The sequence below is a fragment of the Herpailurus yagouaroundi genome, unplaced genomic scaffold (genome assembly GCF_014898765.1).
Source record: "Herpailurus yagouaroundi ecotype Mexico unplaced genomic scaffold, PumYag 203, whole genome shotgun sequence".
NCBI lineage: Eukaryota > Metazoa > Chordata > Mammalia > Carnivora > Felidae > Herpailurus > Herpailurus yagouaroundi.
The window spans coordinates 18341080-18357580 of NW_024412434.1; the positions used below are offsets into that span (position 1 = coordinate 18341080).

Consider the following 16501-nt stretch of genomic DNA (forward strand, 5'->3'; position numbering starts at 1 on the left):
TTGCAGAAGGAATGGTAACTGCTGAAGACAAAAGTGATCTAAGATAAAAGTAATTAGAACCAGGGCGCGTGGGTGGCTCAGTCGGTTAAGCGGCCGACTTCAGCTCAGGTCATGATTTCGCGGTCCGTGAGTTCGAGCCCCGCGTTGGGCTCTGTGCTGACAGCTCAGAGCCTGGAGCCTGGCCTGTTTCAGATTCTGTGTCTCCCTCTCTCTGTCTCTCTCTGTCTCAAAAATAAATAAATGTTAAAAAAAAAAAGTAATTAGAACCTCTGGAGAAGACAATAAGACAAATGGGGAAAAAATATTAACAGAAACAGAGGGGGAAATTCCCCAAATAAAACCTACGGCAATTCATGAGCCATAGTACCTGTGAGCCCTTATTGAGAAAATGACTCACTTAATCTAACCAAGAGATGAATCCAAGTAGAGAACCCAGGAATAAAGCTACCATGTTAGGAAAGACATTAGGGTTAGAAAACAGATGTGTAAAACTGTGTGAATCTTTGCGCTGTAGAGATAATAATGTGATTGAAGTAGGACAGTGAGACTCAAAAAATATGTCTATTTGAAAGATAAATGAAGGTGTGGATTTTTAGGACATTATTTGATGTTAGTGTTAGGAGCTTAGTTGGGCTGGGAAAGACAGCTGAGCTCTCAGGGGTCAGAGTAGTTTTTATTCAAACAGCAAGGCGAAAATGAAAGAGTGAAGCCTTTTTCACTTACTGCGGTGGTGTAAGCAATTCTGTGCAATAAGAGGAACCACCAGGACCCCCTGCTGCATTTCCCCCATGCGACAGCATACGGAGGGAGAGCCGGGGGGTGTCAGCACAGATGTGGGGGTCAGCTCACCGTCCAGGGAGCCCCAGCCTTGGGGAAATTGTAAGAGGGGAGGGCTAGGAATGCCAAGTGCTGAGTACCATTCAGAGTGGGGAGAAGCGTCTTCGAGGTTTCCACCACCGTCTCCGGGAAGGAGGCCTTGACAGAGCTGCTTGAAGAGACCTAGACATGCAAATCTGTGAAGAACGTGCTGGCCAGGGTGCCTGCATCCTCGACTGTGACAGCTCGCAGAGCCTGCGACAAGCTGGCTGTGTTCGGAGTCTGGAGTGGGAAGGGCAGCCTTTGTAACTGCCCACAGGCCCAAAAAATCACAGGGAGGTTTAGAACCAGGAGCAGGACTCTTCGGTTATAAAGACAGCTAGTAATAAAACTGCAGGCTAATGTATCTAGGTAGAAAATGAGGAATTAGTAGTCAGTACTGTATAAACTTCACATGAGCAGAAACCTTGTCTGGTTTGTTCCTTGTTGCAGACTTGGCACAGTGCCTGGCAGAGGGTAGATCCTCTGAAATATTGATGGATTACTTTCTGAACATTGTTGAATGAGCAACATATTGGGTTAAAAACGAGGACATACCAGGCAAATGGAAACAAAGGCTAACAGTTTCAGAACTGGTATTAGTTAGAATGGATTCCAAGGCCAGAGCATTTAAGAGTCATAGAAAGTTACTTTATAATGATGATTAGGATGGTCCTCAAGAAGGATTGTCATATTTATGCACAAAATAACATGAGAGTTCACAGAACAGGAAATGGTAGGAAATATCCACTCAGTTTTTATTGGATACCTACCATATGCCACAATACAGGAAAATCATTGTCTTATGAATATAAACACAGGAATTCTAAGTAAAATATGACAGAAGCACATTAAAAGAATAATGTAGCATAACCAAAATGGATTTTGTTTTGGGGAATATAATAGTTTAGTACTTAGGAATTCTATTAATACTATTCAACATGTTAATAATGGGAAACAGCAAAACTATGTATTAGAAAATAGTTGACCAAATGCAGGGTTTTCTGCATTTGGGTTTTTAATCTCCCTTAATAAAATTAGGACATATGTGTACTACTACAGACACGTATGTTATTTAGTGGCTTTACGTGTGTGTGTGCACGTGTATATTTCTGTTTAAACACACACACACACACACACACACACACACACACACACACACATATCTCCAAGTCCAGTAACATGGTAAAACTTTAAAAGCATTCTCGCTAAAATGATGAATAAAACAAGGATGTCCACCATTGACATTGTTATTTAATATTGTTGTAGATGTTAGGTAATATACTCACACAAGGGAAATAGCATATAACTATCAAGGAGGATTCTAAAGAATAATTGTATAGGCCTGGAAAACAGAAAACATACTGTGCTAAAAATACGATGAGGAACAATTAGTACATTTAATAAGGAGACTGGTTACAAAACATATGATAACCAGTAGCTTATATATATAAACAAACACCTGTGAGAAAATATAATAGAAGAAATTTCCTATTTATAGTAGCAACAAGAAACTTATAAACACCGAGAAATAAACTTAAGAAATCTGCAGGACCTACATGGGAATAAAAGATTTGAAAAATGGAAATATGACTGAATAGCGTACAAATTTCAGTTCTCTTTAAGTTAAGTATAAATTTACTAAAAATAGTCAAAAGTTTTCTAACCTACCAAGTTATTCCTAAAGTTTAAATGAAAGTTAAGTATAAGAACAGAGAGGAGACTTTCTGCAAAAAGAAGTAATAAAGTTAGTAGGGGAACTATTAAACTGCTCATCATTGGGTGATAAACAGTGTTACTGCACTGAGTTGACCTAATGTATTCTGAAAGCAAAGGTGTTTTCATAACTTTATGGCCTGGTTATAGCAAAAGAATAGATTTCCATCAGCTTTCAAACATAAGATTATTAAAGATAATTGTGTATCTCCATAACTACTTTCTTGAATTTTGACACATTAAATGACCTAGAATGCCAGGTTAAATAAAGTTGTAAATGGCTTAATTGAGTAATTATTTCTTGCATATTGCCCTATCATTTGATTTTTTAAAAAATCACTATTTTGCAGAATACTTTAAAATTGTAAGTTTTTATGCCAAGCTGTATTGGAGGCAGTAACTCTGTTTACTTCCTTTAGATTTTAGACATAGGATGCTCCTGATGTAAAAGGTAGTTGTTTTCTTTTTACTTTAGTTTTAGGAATTTAGCTTTAATCCATCTGCTTTCAGTTACGAAATTAGTAAGTTGCTTATCACAATAGTCTTGTGCTCACAGGCTCTTTAACTTGAGTATGATGTGCTAATTGTACTGCATTGCCCCGTGTATTCTGACAGACTGGTCAGTGTATGATTTACAGACTGCTTTCCCTAGAACTCAAGGGTTTCAGAGGTGCTTTAGGAACTTTTCAATATTTAATTTTGATTTCATTTTACATATATACCTTAAACTACTTAAAAGCCTGTGATTTAAAAATGACAGGCACATATATTTATGCTTTTCATACAGTAGAGACAACTGATTGGTTCCCCAGGTTAATTCACTCTTTACAGAACTTCGAATATAGCTTGTCCTTTTCATGTACTTGAACTTGTTAGCAATGTGTCATATTTAGGAAGCTTGTGGTCCTAGGCTTGTTGCTTGTTTCTGGCCAAGCTTCATGAAGATTGGAAAGCCCATGACTTGTTTCTGTATACAGCAGACCCCCTTATCTATGGGGGATGCATTCCAGGACCGCAGTGGATGCCTGAAACCTCAGATAGTACCAAAGCCACTGTATATACCATGTTTATTCTTATACATACATACATACATACCTACGATAAAGGTAATTTATAAATTAGGCACAGTAAGAGATTACAACAATAACTAATGATAGAACAGTTATAGCAATATGCTGTGATAAAAGGTGAATGTGGTCTCACCCTTCTTGTGATGACGTGAGATAACAAAATGCCTACATGATGAGATGAGGGGAGTGAATGATGCAGGCGTAGTGGCTGCAGGGTTAGGCTGTTACTGATCTGACCCTATGTCAGAAGGAGGACCTGATTGACTGGAGTTGACTGAAACCGGAAAGTGGGATCAGTGAAAGTGAAATAAGGGAGGACTACTCTACCCTATTTATCTTCTGATATATAAAATAGAGTCAAAATAACACATTTTTCAACTACTTAGCCCAATAGGGATTATTTTGATTGATCCTATCTGTAAGATTTTAAAGTTTTGTTTTACTACACACAACTGTTAAACAATATAACAATTGTGAATACCTGAAAATGGGACGTTTTTTCATCTGGTGATATTTTAGCAGAGACATGCTTGGAAGGGATGGTGACTGGTCAGTCACATTTACTAAATAAAAAATATTATTGATACAGAGGTGTTGAACATTTTCCTGGACACTATGCTAAAGATTCATTAATTGTAAAATGAAGTTCTCCCTATTTGGCTCCAGAAACATAGCAGTGCTAGGCTTTAGGTATGAGAGGGGTGTGAAACGCTTAGGATTCAGGGAGCATTCCAGCTCAGCTCTGGACAGCTCTGACTTAGGGGAAGTCACTAAGCTTTTCCTAGCTTCGTGTTACTTCTTCAATTTCTTCATAAGATTGCTTTGGGCAGTTAGTTTAACTGAAGTTGATTTGAAAAGTGGTAAGTATTATATATATATATATATATATATATATATATATATATGTGCATGTGTAAGTTTGTTTTCTGTATAATACACACACACACACACACACACATATATATAAAATAAACTTTTAAGTGTTTTAAATAAAACTATTAAGCATTATAATTTCTGATATATTTAGTTGTAATTAGTTAGCATTTTTCCTTCTTCCCCATTCTATGCATGTTTTTATATATTTTCCCCACATGTTCATTCCTTAGGGCATTACACTAGAAGAGTTTGACAAATTGTCTTTCAATATGATTTTAATGAGCCCTCCCTGTCAGCCATTCACCAGGTATGTATGACAAATATTTCTCTGTTGAAGAAGAGTACTTTTGAGGGATTCATTAAATCAAATTATACCATAGTTTCAAGCATGGACACTTTGAAGACTGTCAGCTGCATTTTCATAATTTTGAAAATTGTCATAAATAGTGCCTTTTATCTACTCATTTATAATTCAGCATTAATCCAAAAGGAAATAGCAGTTACTACCAAATGAGCAAAGTAATTCAGTCAGTAGAAGATACACAGAGACTATATGGGACCTCCTTTATACTTACCTAAGATATGATATTTTTTTCTGACCCAAAGTACCTTACATTAAACTCATGAGCATTCAAGAGTATCTTTTTAACTGATTAATAAAGTAAGTTTTCATAATAAATATTCAGTTCTTAAATAACTATAAAATTTAAAAGCTAATCAAGAATGGATTAGTAAATTTTACATTTCTCAATTCATATATACGTTGAATAATTAATTGTGACTTTTTATAGCTATGTTGAAATTCATTTTTTTATTGTATTTATTGGCTGTGTGTTTCAGGAAATTATATCTTAGATGAAATCTTGAGCAATCTATCTTCATTTAGATATTTTTAATTGTTTTAAATAATAAGGATAATCCTCTGTCTTACATGGAGTTTGCCATTTAATTTAACATGCCTATGGGATAGGCATTACTATTATCATCATTTTATTGGTGAGAAACTGTGGCATAGAAAAGTTAAGTAACTTTTTGAAGGCCATACAATTGGAAAATGTCAGAGCAAGGATTTATCAATTCTTTTATATATTTCTATTTCAATGTGTAAGATAATTTTAAGTGGGATATCACATATCATAAATATTCTAATTTAAATGAGTATTTTCAGGCTTAATGTCCAGCTAAGTTTTGCTTTATTTATTTTATTATCTATTTTTTAAAAGTTTATTTATTTATTTATTTTGAGAGAGAGAGAGTGCTGAAGGAGCAGGGGGGGTGGGGGTTGGAGAGAGAATCCCAAGCAGGCTCTGCACCATCTGCATGGAGCCCGATGTGGGGCTCGAACTCACAAACCATGAGTTCGTGACCTGGGCCGAAATGAAGAGTCGGACGTTTAATGGACTGAGCCACTCTGGTCCCCCATAAGTTTTGCTTTAATAAACAACTCTCTAGAAAATTAATTCTCCAAGGATTTATTGTGTGCCTGGAAGCCAGACATTGCTTTTGATGCCATAGTTAACCATCCTCAAGGAGCTTATAGTCTAAGGGAGATGACTGACAAAGAATTCTCTTATGAGGTGGTATAAGCTATATAATAAGTGAAGCTGGAAGTGCCGTGAGAGCACAGAGGAGAAAATGGCTTGCTGCATACCAGGAGACAGGATTTTGACAATTTTTTTTTTTTTTTGTCAGGAGACAGGAATTCTTTTAGAGGCAATATCTGAACTATATCTGAAAGCAGTTTGGGAATTTATCAGAGAAGGCGTAGGGCAATCCATGTAAAAATGCCTCCAAGCATATGCAGTCATAAGGCCTGTTTAACTTACAGTGAGTAGAGCTACAGAACAGAAAGCAGCCCCAGCACTGTGCAGCCTCCTACACTATTGCCCTGGGCCCCCTGTGTCTTCCGTACTACCACTCCCAACTGTAATAGCCCATCTCCAGCTGCCGATGGCAGCAGTAACCGATTCGGTAACACTGCCATCGTTGGAGTGCTGAGAGGAAAGGGCCACAGTGAGAAGAACCCAAGATTTCCTGAGGCCTGTATTCAAGTCCACTGTAAGTGTCCCTCTGAGCCTCACATCCATGGATGGTTCTGGCCTTGCTGGAAGGCAGGAGGAAACTGACAAGTGACATCGAGCAACTCATCTAAGGCAATGGAGCTAATAAGTGCCAAAGTCTTAAACCCGTTTCTGTTTCTACCAGCTAAGCCCAATCCAAGTCTTCATTTCTGTGTGATTCTTGGTTGTATTGAACCTTGCTTGTAATATCTAATTGCTAGTCCAAGTACTGCCTGTTTCCATGACCTGTTCTGACCTAGTTAGTCTAACCAAGTTGCAACTCCTGCTTGTAGAATCAAGCATTCAGGTCTGTCCAATGTATATTGGACAAGATTGTCTTAGTCTTTCCTACTATGGTCTGCTTGGATGATTAGTTATCAGTGCCATTCCTCTATGGTTGCCGCCCTACCCAACCAGCTCATTCATCTGAACTATTGTTGTCTCATCTGGGACAGAGCAAAAGGTGTCATCAGCCAGCGTGTGTGTGTGTGTGTGTGTGTGTGTGTGTGTGTGTTTCCTAAACAGTGATTTTAACAGGTTAATTGATTTTAGTTTTTATTGGTTATTTGTTCTTTGTTTCATGTAAGTCATTTGGCATACTGTTTTATAAGAAGTGTATTTATTAGATTGGCAAGGCTTTTTTTTTAATTAAGTGAATAAATGCATTTTGTTCCCTGTAGTAACAAACATGATCATATTTTTTGTGAAGACCACCTAATTTTAGTTTTCTCAGTCTTTATGTTTTAAAAGTGACTTGGTATCTTTCTGTAAGTAAGATTCATGGTGACTTTTATCTGAACGTTCTTTACCCTTTAGAATTGGCCTGCAAGGTGATGTGACTGATCCAAGGACAAATAGCCTCTTACATATCCTAGATATTCTCCCAAGGTAAAAATTTAAATTTTTTTTTTTTTTTACCAGCTTACCCTAACTTTAAAATTTTGGATCTGGGAGAATGTGGCATTTGTCATTCTGTAGAGATTAGCAGCTTATCCATGCAGCTTTCAGAGGCTCTGCATGTCATTTATTTCTTCTGCCACGACTTACAGAATCACACAAATGTTTGCCATTTCCACGGCTGCCACTACAGTGAGTGACAGGGAATGAGAGTCTAACAGTTAAATTCTATCGCCTCTCCTTACAGTATCAATGGAAACAAGGCTAATATTGGTGAGTCCTGTTGCCCATGGCCTGCAACGTGGGGCCAACCCTAGAAGCTGCCATGCTATGTAAACGATAGCCCTTTGCAAGTTGTGCAATCCAGAGCCTCTGTGTGAACCCATGTTTTCTGATAAACTTCACTGGAAATTAACGTTTCAAATGCGAGCTTCATTAGGTATGCCATTTTTATGGGGAAGATGAATAAAATATGAGTTGCCTCTATCCCCTCTAAAATTCTTTTATGAAAACAAAGAAATTCAGAAAAATTACTTACCTCATATCTCCAAGTAAGGATTTTCTTTACTTGTTACTTCTTAGTAATGACATGTGCAGAATTCTACTTGTTTTTGTTTTTGTTTTTAGATTACAAAAATTACCGAAATACATCCTTTTAGAAAATGTTAAAGGTTTTGAAGTATCTTCTACAAGGTAAAAATGTGTTTGCTTTGTGTTCATCTTAAACTTGGTATATTGTGGGAGCCGTTGTGAAATAAAGATCTTAAAAATAAACACATACATTCTGACATTTTATATATGTTGTATATTTTGTTCAGTAATACAGTTTTGACTAATTAATAATGGAAAGTTTCACAAAGTTAGGTTCGCCTGATTCCCATTTTGATATGTTGGAATTTTTGCAGAATGATCACGCATTTAAATGAGAATGGTATTTCTCAATTTCAGCTGCTTATATTGTTGCCTGTTTCTTTAGAAGTAGGGATGTTTTCAGTAGACATGTCCCTGTTGACAGGCATTTTGTGTCCTCCAGTTAGGAGAAGCAAGCCCTGTGTCAGAGCCCTTTCAGATGGTAGCCCAGCGGGAAAGTATCTGTGTCCTTGAATCAGCCACTGTCTGTATGTAACAGCTCCCGCATCTGATTTGCTACAGACAGAGCTCTATCCCCATAGCAAATATATCATCAGTAGACTAGTGATTCTAGCTCTCACCAGTTGGGATAAATTATCTGGCAGCTTTATTTATTTATAATAGAAATTATCTCTATCTTGTTTTGAGAAATGTAATTTTTCAAGTACTGCACTTAATAAAGACCTAGGATCATTCGCTTCCTAAACAATTTGGGTAGCGACACAGTTTTCACATAAAATGAAGTTTTATGTATAATTTATTGTATAAGAACCCCATTTCCAACCACAGAGTGAAAGCTTTTCTTTTTTCTTTATTTTTGTCTTTGTCTTTTCAGAGACCTGTTAATACAAACAATAGAAAATTGCGGTTTTCAGTACCAAGAATTTCTGTTATCTCCAACCTCTGTAGGTACCAAAATTATAAATTTTTCTATAAATTTTCCCAAAGGGAATTTGACTCAATAAAAAGAATGGATCTGTTTTGAATATTTTATGTAAATCTTGAAATTAGTTCAGACATGGTTCTTTCTGAAGAATGTAGTACAGACACATAGATTCATTTATATACATATTTTATGGAAAATATATATTATATAGTTTGAAGCTCACAGAAAATGTAAATTTATTTCCACACAGAAAATAAAGGATACTGTGTTTTGAAATCTGTGACATTTGGTATTTCCAAATTGGGTGTACTGTAGTTTATAATGCTTCAAAATAATCCAAAATAGAAAGCAAAATGAACAGATGATAATTTTCTAGGTAGTCTTTTGGGGACATATCACTAAAATGCAAACATGGTGAAATGTTGTCATTTGCAGCAACAGGGACGGAGCGAGAGGGGGTAATGCTAAGCAAAATAAGTCGGAGAAAGACGAATATCATAGGATATCACTCATATGTGGAATTTAAGAAACAAAACAAAAGAGCAAAGGAAAACAAAAAAGAGAGATAAACCAAGAAACAGACTTTTAGCTACAGACAACAAATTGATGGTTACCAAGAAAGGATGAGGGTTGGGGATGAGTGAAATAGGGGATGGGGATTAATGAGTATACTTACCCTGATGAGCACCGCGTTGTGTTTGCAAGTGTTGAATCACTGTTTTGTACACCAGAAGCTAATATAACACTGTATGTTAACTAGACTCCAATTAAAATAAAACAAAATGCAAACATGACTTCTATTTCATGGATATGAAATCAAAGTAGGTGGTTAAGAGAAGATATTTGGTAGATCTTTTATATTACAAGTATCACCGTCTGTTTTTTCTCTTGCCATTGTGTTTGTTAACCTCCTATTTATTATCTTTAGCCTATTATACAGTTATTTGTCCTGAAATTAAAAGAAAACCCATTTAAAAAGTACATGTACTATGGAAATTGGCATTATGTCTGGTCTCATTAGGTTTATTTCATATTTATTGCCTTTTAACTTTAAAATTAGTGTATCCTCCTTTTTTAATAAAAGGAGGTAATAAATTGCCAAAAATAGCTATAGCCGAATTTTACTTTTTATGATTACTATTAATACTGAATGTAAGGATGTCTATATAATTTCTTACCTGGGAATTACAAAATGAAAGTGACTCAGAGACCTATGACTCATCCCATGCAATCTCTGTTCATTCAAGTAAAGGTACAAAGCAACTTAAAAGGTTTGAGAATTTGCTACAGAAATATCTTCCACAAATCAATAATAGAACTTTTCTGACAGAAACTAAATGCATTCCTGTATGAGTCGTTTTTTACTTGGGTGCTCACAGTCGATTCATGTCTCTTTAATTTCCTACAGTAACTAACTGCTTGCTTCACTTGCAGCTCGGCATTCCAAATTCAAGGCTACGGTATTTCCTCATTGCAAAGCTTCAGTCAGAACCATTGCCTTTTCAAGCTCCTGGTCAGGTGGTATTATTATTATTATTATTATTATTATTATTATGTAAGTTTATTTCAGTCTGCTAGTTTATTTCAAGAATGACTTTGTAGGAGCTTACATGTGTCCTGTTGAGCCTATAATATAGACCACCACCTAGGTCCAACTCCTAGACCTTTTTCCTCTCCCGATGCCGTTTATTGCTTCAAACAAGGCAAAAAATAAAAACTTTTCTTTCATTACTAGAAGAAAATAGAAGTTAAAGGTGGTAAAAACTATTATGAGTGCTGCTATCCTCCTTTTCTCCCCTGTAATTTCCCTTCTGACCATTGGCTATTTTGCGTCTGTCGTCTTCCCCCCAATAGAAGCCATTGATTATTTCAGATAAAACTCAATTATACTGTCTCAAAACTGGCTTAACAGTATTCTAACACATTGGTTGCATTTTCTTTGAGGTCAGTGCTATATAGCCTTCATTAATTAAAATACAGTGATTACTACAAGCCAGAATAAAATGCTCTATTGCTATAGGTAGGATCTCTAACTGTGCAAACAACTGTCCATATTTCTGTTAAAATTGCTGTGGAAAACAGGGAGTGTCACTGGTTCGGTGAAGCTCTTCTTAACAATCACAGGTAAGAACTCAAAAGCCACGTCCTCCTAGCAGGGGGTCAATAGTGTCATTTGGATCCCTTGCAATACGATACCAATACATCTGCCTTTCCGTGGTGGTCAGTTCCCAAAATGGTATGTAAACTATATTCACAAAGACATCATCATTAAAAATGCCGGGAACTATTTTTCTTTCACAAAATAGGACATTATGTATGCTTATATGTTTTGCAGGAACAAAGTTTTCCTATGGGACTCACAAAGAGAAATAACCTTTCAGGGGGAAACATGCTTTCCTTTTCGTAATTACTAGTTTCCCTGTAGATCATGGGTATGTTCCAGCTTTTCTTTTTTAATGAAGGAACATGGCAAATTTTGATCCGGTGCACGTTTTCTGGAAATGTTAATGTTGCTGTCTCTCTTTTCTTTTTACTTTTTTAAATGCTATGCCTTTTATTCTGCTGACTTAGTCATTCTGTAACTAAAGTTGCTTTCTAAACTTCTTTTTTAAATATGATACTGTATCTGTATTCAACATACTTCCTATTTGTTGAATGTTTTCATTAATAAATATAGGAAACAGTAACTCCAGGAAATAAATCATCTGTAGCCTGAGGACACTACAGCTATATGATGAAAAACTTATAATAACTTGTATACATACAAGTAAATCCAGTTTCTGTATTTTTGTTGACAACTCTGTAAAGGCTAAAGAGATTTTTTTGCATAATGTTGTTGGGGCATTATTAATTTATCTTTTATTTTTTAATAAATCTTTTAACAGGTCATGTATTTTTACTTAATGCCAGGTGCTGAAGGAGTTCCCCAAACTTGAATCTGAACATCCAGAAAAAAATACAATATTTGCAGAAAATAAAATTGAAAGAAAGAAAATTGAACCAAATATTTGCTTTGATAATGGCAGACAGTGTTCTGGAAAAGAAGCCATTCTTTTTAAGCTTGAAACTATAGAAGAAATTGACCGGAAACATCAGCAGGACAGTGATCTCTCTGTGCAAATGCTAAAAGATTTTCTTGAAGATGACATTGACACGAATCAGTATTTTTTACCACCAAAGTCACTGTTGCGATATGCTCTTTTGTTAGACATTGTTAAGCCCACTTGCAGAAGGTCCACATGCTTTACCAAAGGGTAGGTTTTAAAGAGACTTTTAAAATGGCATATTCAAAATAGACAGGTTTTTATCGTTATTGTTTCTTTTAGTTCTTCTCAAAATAAGGACCATTTTAGAAAATGTTTCTACTAGAATGATTTTTTTTTTTTTTTTTTTTTTTTGCCCTTAATTGCCTGCTTTCGTGTTCCAATAGAATGCACGAGTAAAAATTCCTTCTGGCAGAACATTATGTGCACAGCCCACAAAAGTGCTCATAAAACACAATGCCATTTGTTTGGTGACCTTCATAAGAGCTTAATTACCCATGGTGGAAACATGGTTTCTATTGATACTGAATTGCTACTTTTTAGCACCTTTCTTTTTATGGCACATCAGACCTCAAAATTTATGTCCACTCTCATGATCAAATGTATAAGAAGACATTAAATTTTAATATCAAGAAATAAAGTTAAATCATCTAATGCACATTAGAGCATATTTAAATTTCATTCAGGTTTTTTTTTTCAACATTTATTTATTTTTGGGACAGAGAGAGACAGAGCATGAACGGGGGAGGGGCAGAGAGAGAGGGAGACACAGAATCGGAAACAGGCTCCAGGCTCTGAGCCATCAGCCCAGAGCCTGACGCGGGGCTCGAACTCCCGGACCGCGAGATCGTGACCTGGCTGAAGTCGGACGCTTAACCGACTGCGCCACCCAGGCGCCCTCATTCAGTTTTTAAAATAAGTAATATATTTTTATGGTTCCAAATTCAAAAGGTACAAAGATTGTGAAATTCCTTTCTCTATCTCTTGCTTATCCAGTTTTCCTGCCTACATGCAGGAAATTAGTGATTTCAATTTGCTGTCTAATCTTCCCAAGGTATTATGTATGAGGGTGTATTTAAATATACATGTATATTTTTACCACCTTATTAAGTAAATGGTAACATACTATATCTATTATTATGTACTTTTTTCATTATGCAATATAAATTGGATATTATTACACATGAGTACATAAAGAACTTTCTATTCTCATGGTATATATATCACAGTGTCTTTTATTGGTTACCTTTGGGTTATTTTTTGAATGTTAGAATATTTTTCATCAATGTTTTAAAACCTACAAAGAAGGGGAAAATTAGGCCTTTCCAGAAAATTTTGTAAAAGACCCCTATCTCTGCTTTGTTAACTCCACCCCTGGGGATGAGTAAACCGTATGATTTGAAACTTGAGGCCCTCTCTTTTCACCCACTAGCTAGCTAGCTAGCTTTCATGCACACTCTGCTCCTGATAAAACCATACCAGATTTATTCTGATTTTTATCGTGCTCTGCCCTTGGACTTCCAGGGTAACAGGTTTATTACTTTCCATTGCCTTCAAAGACTGTACTCAGCTGTTGTCTGTTTCCAAGTCCGATAAGACAAGACTTATCAATTTGGTAATAAAAAACAACCTTGAAATTCGTTTGTAATTATAAAGATGGTATAAAGGAAGCCTTAGTATAAAAGTATTTTTTAGTGTAAATAGTATAAACATTTTTCTTTCTATCTATCTATCTACACACACACATACGTGATATGTGAGAAAACAGATTTGCAAAAATATTCTTCCTGGTGTAACTTTCTCTCACTTTATCTATTAGGGAAAAAAATAATGATAATATTTTAAACAGCTAGCTTGGCAGTGATTTTAGGGGAAGAAATATTACTAATAACTTGCATTTCTGTAGGCTTTTAATACAGTTTCTTATACAGGGGACTCTTTGTTGTATGAAAAAGAGTGCAAACCTACTGTGTTAACAGTGAGAGGGAGACGCACATTCAGTGGGCCTGTGTTTGTCGTGGTCTTGGAGAGTGTGGTTTTCAGCTCATGAGGAGCAGTGATGGTTCAGGCATTATGAGAAATAGTGACAATTTGTTTTCACCTACATAACATTTGGTTTAACGTGCCAGGAGTGTTGATACTGAATAGCCTTTGGATATAAAGTCCTAACAAAACTCATGCTTTCTATGATGAACAGTAAGAAATTGACAGTTAATACAAAGAAATGGTAATAATGCATGACTCAGCGTTGTTTTTACACAACTCAAAAAACTATGCCGAATTTAGTGTCTGAGAAATTTAAATAGAATTATCTTGTGTCTCATCTGGCAACTTTTCACTTACAAAGCATGTTGATGTGTTTCAGACAATTTCAGAAGGATGTAACTATTTAGATTGATTAATTCATTCAAGAAATATTTAAGAAATTTCACATCAACAAGTACATCAGATGCTACATAACATACATATTAATCTTTCAGTTATGGAAGCTACATAGAAGGGACAGGATCTGTGTTGCAGACCTCAGAGGACGTGCAGGTATCGTATATGCTTTAGAGCTAAAATACTTGAAAACTATGTTTAAGACTTAAGATCTGAGAATATTAAAATAATTTTACATGTCTAATTCAGAATTAATATACATGTTATTTATTCATATTTTCATATAATATAGTGTATATATAATAATTCTTTACTATAGGATAAATCTTTTTTGTTTCTCGTTGCTAGATGAGTTTATGTACAAAGAATATTTTGTTTCACTTTCTCTGTTATTATTCTTACCTTTGGTATTCTTTTTATTCCATAAGGAGTAAATTGAAATGCAGCATACAGTAGTTAATGTTCTCTAAAATTATGTACAAATATCTTAATATTGGAGGCTTTCTTTGGATCACACATTATAAAACTGCCTTTTAGGGACAGAAATCTACATCTCAGCAAGACTCTTCATTAATACTTCGCTTGTAAACTCTTCATGGCATCATGGTTGAAAACAAGCTTGAGGGGCTCCTGGGTGGCTCTGTCGGTTAAGCATCTGCCCCTTGATTTCAGCTCAGGTCATGACCTCGTGGTTTGTGAGATCGAGCCCCATGTTGGCATCTGTGCTGACAGTGTGGATTCTCTCCCTCTCTCTGTCTGCCCCTCCTCTGCTCATGCACTCTCTCTCTCTCACTCCCTCAAAATAAATAAATAAACTTAAAAAAAAAAGATAGTTTAAAAACAAACAAGCTTGATATACTTACTGCAAAAATATCTCATATTTTTGCATAATTTTGGACTGAAATCACATTATCTTCTTTTATCCTGATTTGAACTTACCATTAGTACAATTTACCCATGGTAAAAATCCTATCAGAGGCAAATGAATGAATCTGAGAAGTTAAATTTACCAAGTGTATTTTATCATTTTAAGAAAATATCTTAATTTGATGAAGTTGATCATAAACATTGAACATTTTAATGATCCACTTATTAGCATTATGAAATTGATTTCCTTGGTTGATCAGGTTTCTTCTTGTCTTTCACTGTATTTCTTCACGTCTTATTGCCATTGTTTATTTCTTACAGTTTCATTTTTGAGGGCTCAGAAATGACAGGTAAACTGAATGTTTCCTGATTTGCTCAACATTAAGCTTTTCATTTTTTTTTAATTTTTTTTTAACGTTTATTTATTTTTGAGACAGAGACAGAGCATGAACGGGGGAGGGGCAGAGAGAGAGGGAGACACAGAATCAGAAGCAGGCTCCAGGCTCTGAGCCATCAGCCCAGAGCCCGACGCGGGGCTCGAACTCATGACCGTGAGATCGTGACCTGAGCTGAAGTCGGACGCTTAACCGACTGAGCCACCCAGGCGCCCCTAAGCTTTTCATTTTTAAACATTACGATTTCAAAGTTTACATTGCCATTGATGAAACAATTATAGAGTTTATTGGAGGGGATGTTTTGCCCTGTGCGTTTTGCTCCCGTGTATTGTAGCACATACAATACATACATGTATGTTCATCCTTTTTAAACTGCATCACAAGAGATGATCTTATCTTAACAAATCTGCTTGCACTCTACTTTATCAGTTATCCTGGCTGTTTTCTTACAGATTGAGAATGTCTACAAATCCCTCACCAATTTGTCACAAGAAGAAAAGATAACAAAATTATCAATGCTTAAACTTCGGTATTTCACTCCTAAAGAAATAGCAAATCTCCTTGGATTTCCTCCAGACTTCGGTATGTGAGATACACAGACCCCAGCTTTCGTTTAAGGTCCCAGAATTCATCAAGGACTCTTGTGTGTATTTGATGAATAGACCCTTGCCCAGACGGATGGACGTAAGAAACCTTCTTCCTTTCCTGATGGTGCCATTTTTGACATTTTCCTTCCCTCCTCTTTCTGCTTCTGTTCATAACCTGCCTCAGCCCCTTCCTTTCAGGCTCCATTCTCTCTCCCTTTACTCCAGTCATGGTCCCA

The 16501-nt window shown here is 35.9% G+C and overlaps 1 protein-coding gene and 1 long non-coding RNA gene across 11 annotated transcripts in view; both read left to right on the top strand.

The window, feature by feature from the left end:
* The window catches only part of TRDMT1 (tRNA aspartic acid methyltransferase 1), a 78029-nt gene that overhangs the window by 52893 nt on the left and 8635 nt on the right, over positions 1 to 16501 (top strand). For 5 of the 10 annotated variants that reach the window (XM_040451308.1, XM_040451311.1, XM_040451306.1 and 2 more), the window contains exons 3-9: positions 7394 to 7465; positions 8102 to 8167; positions 8940 to 9009; positions 10425 to 10508; positions 11901 to 12244; positions 14515 to 14572; positions 16131 to 16260. In XM_040451308.1, the coding sequence (XP_040307242.1) occupies positions 7394 to 7465; positions 8102 to 8167; positions 8940 to 9009; positions 10425 to 10508; positions 11901 to 12244; positions 14515 to 14572; positions 16131 to 16260 (824 nt within the window). Of the gene's footprint in view, positions 1 to 4747; positions 4825 to 7393; positions 7466 to 8101; positions 8168 to 8939; positions 9010 to 10424; positions 10509 to 11900; positions 12245 to 14514; positions 14573 to 16130; positions 16261 to 16501 lie in introns of all 10 variants that reach the window. The other 5 variants (XM_040451313.1, XM_040451303.1, XM_040451305.1 and 2 more) reach the window with 3 other exon arrangements.
* LOC121014762 (uncharacterized) lies at positions 12252 to 13255 on the top strand. Its single transcript, XR_005783411.1, has 2 exons — positions 12252 to 12720; positions 12942 to 13255. It is a non-coding gene; the product is annotated as an uncharacterized LOC121014762 (long non-coding RNA).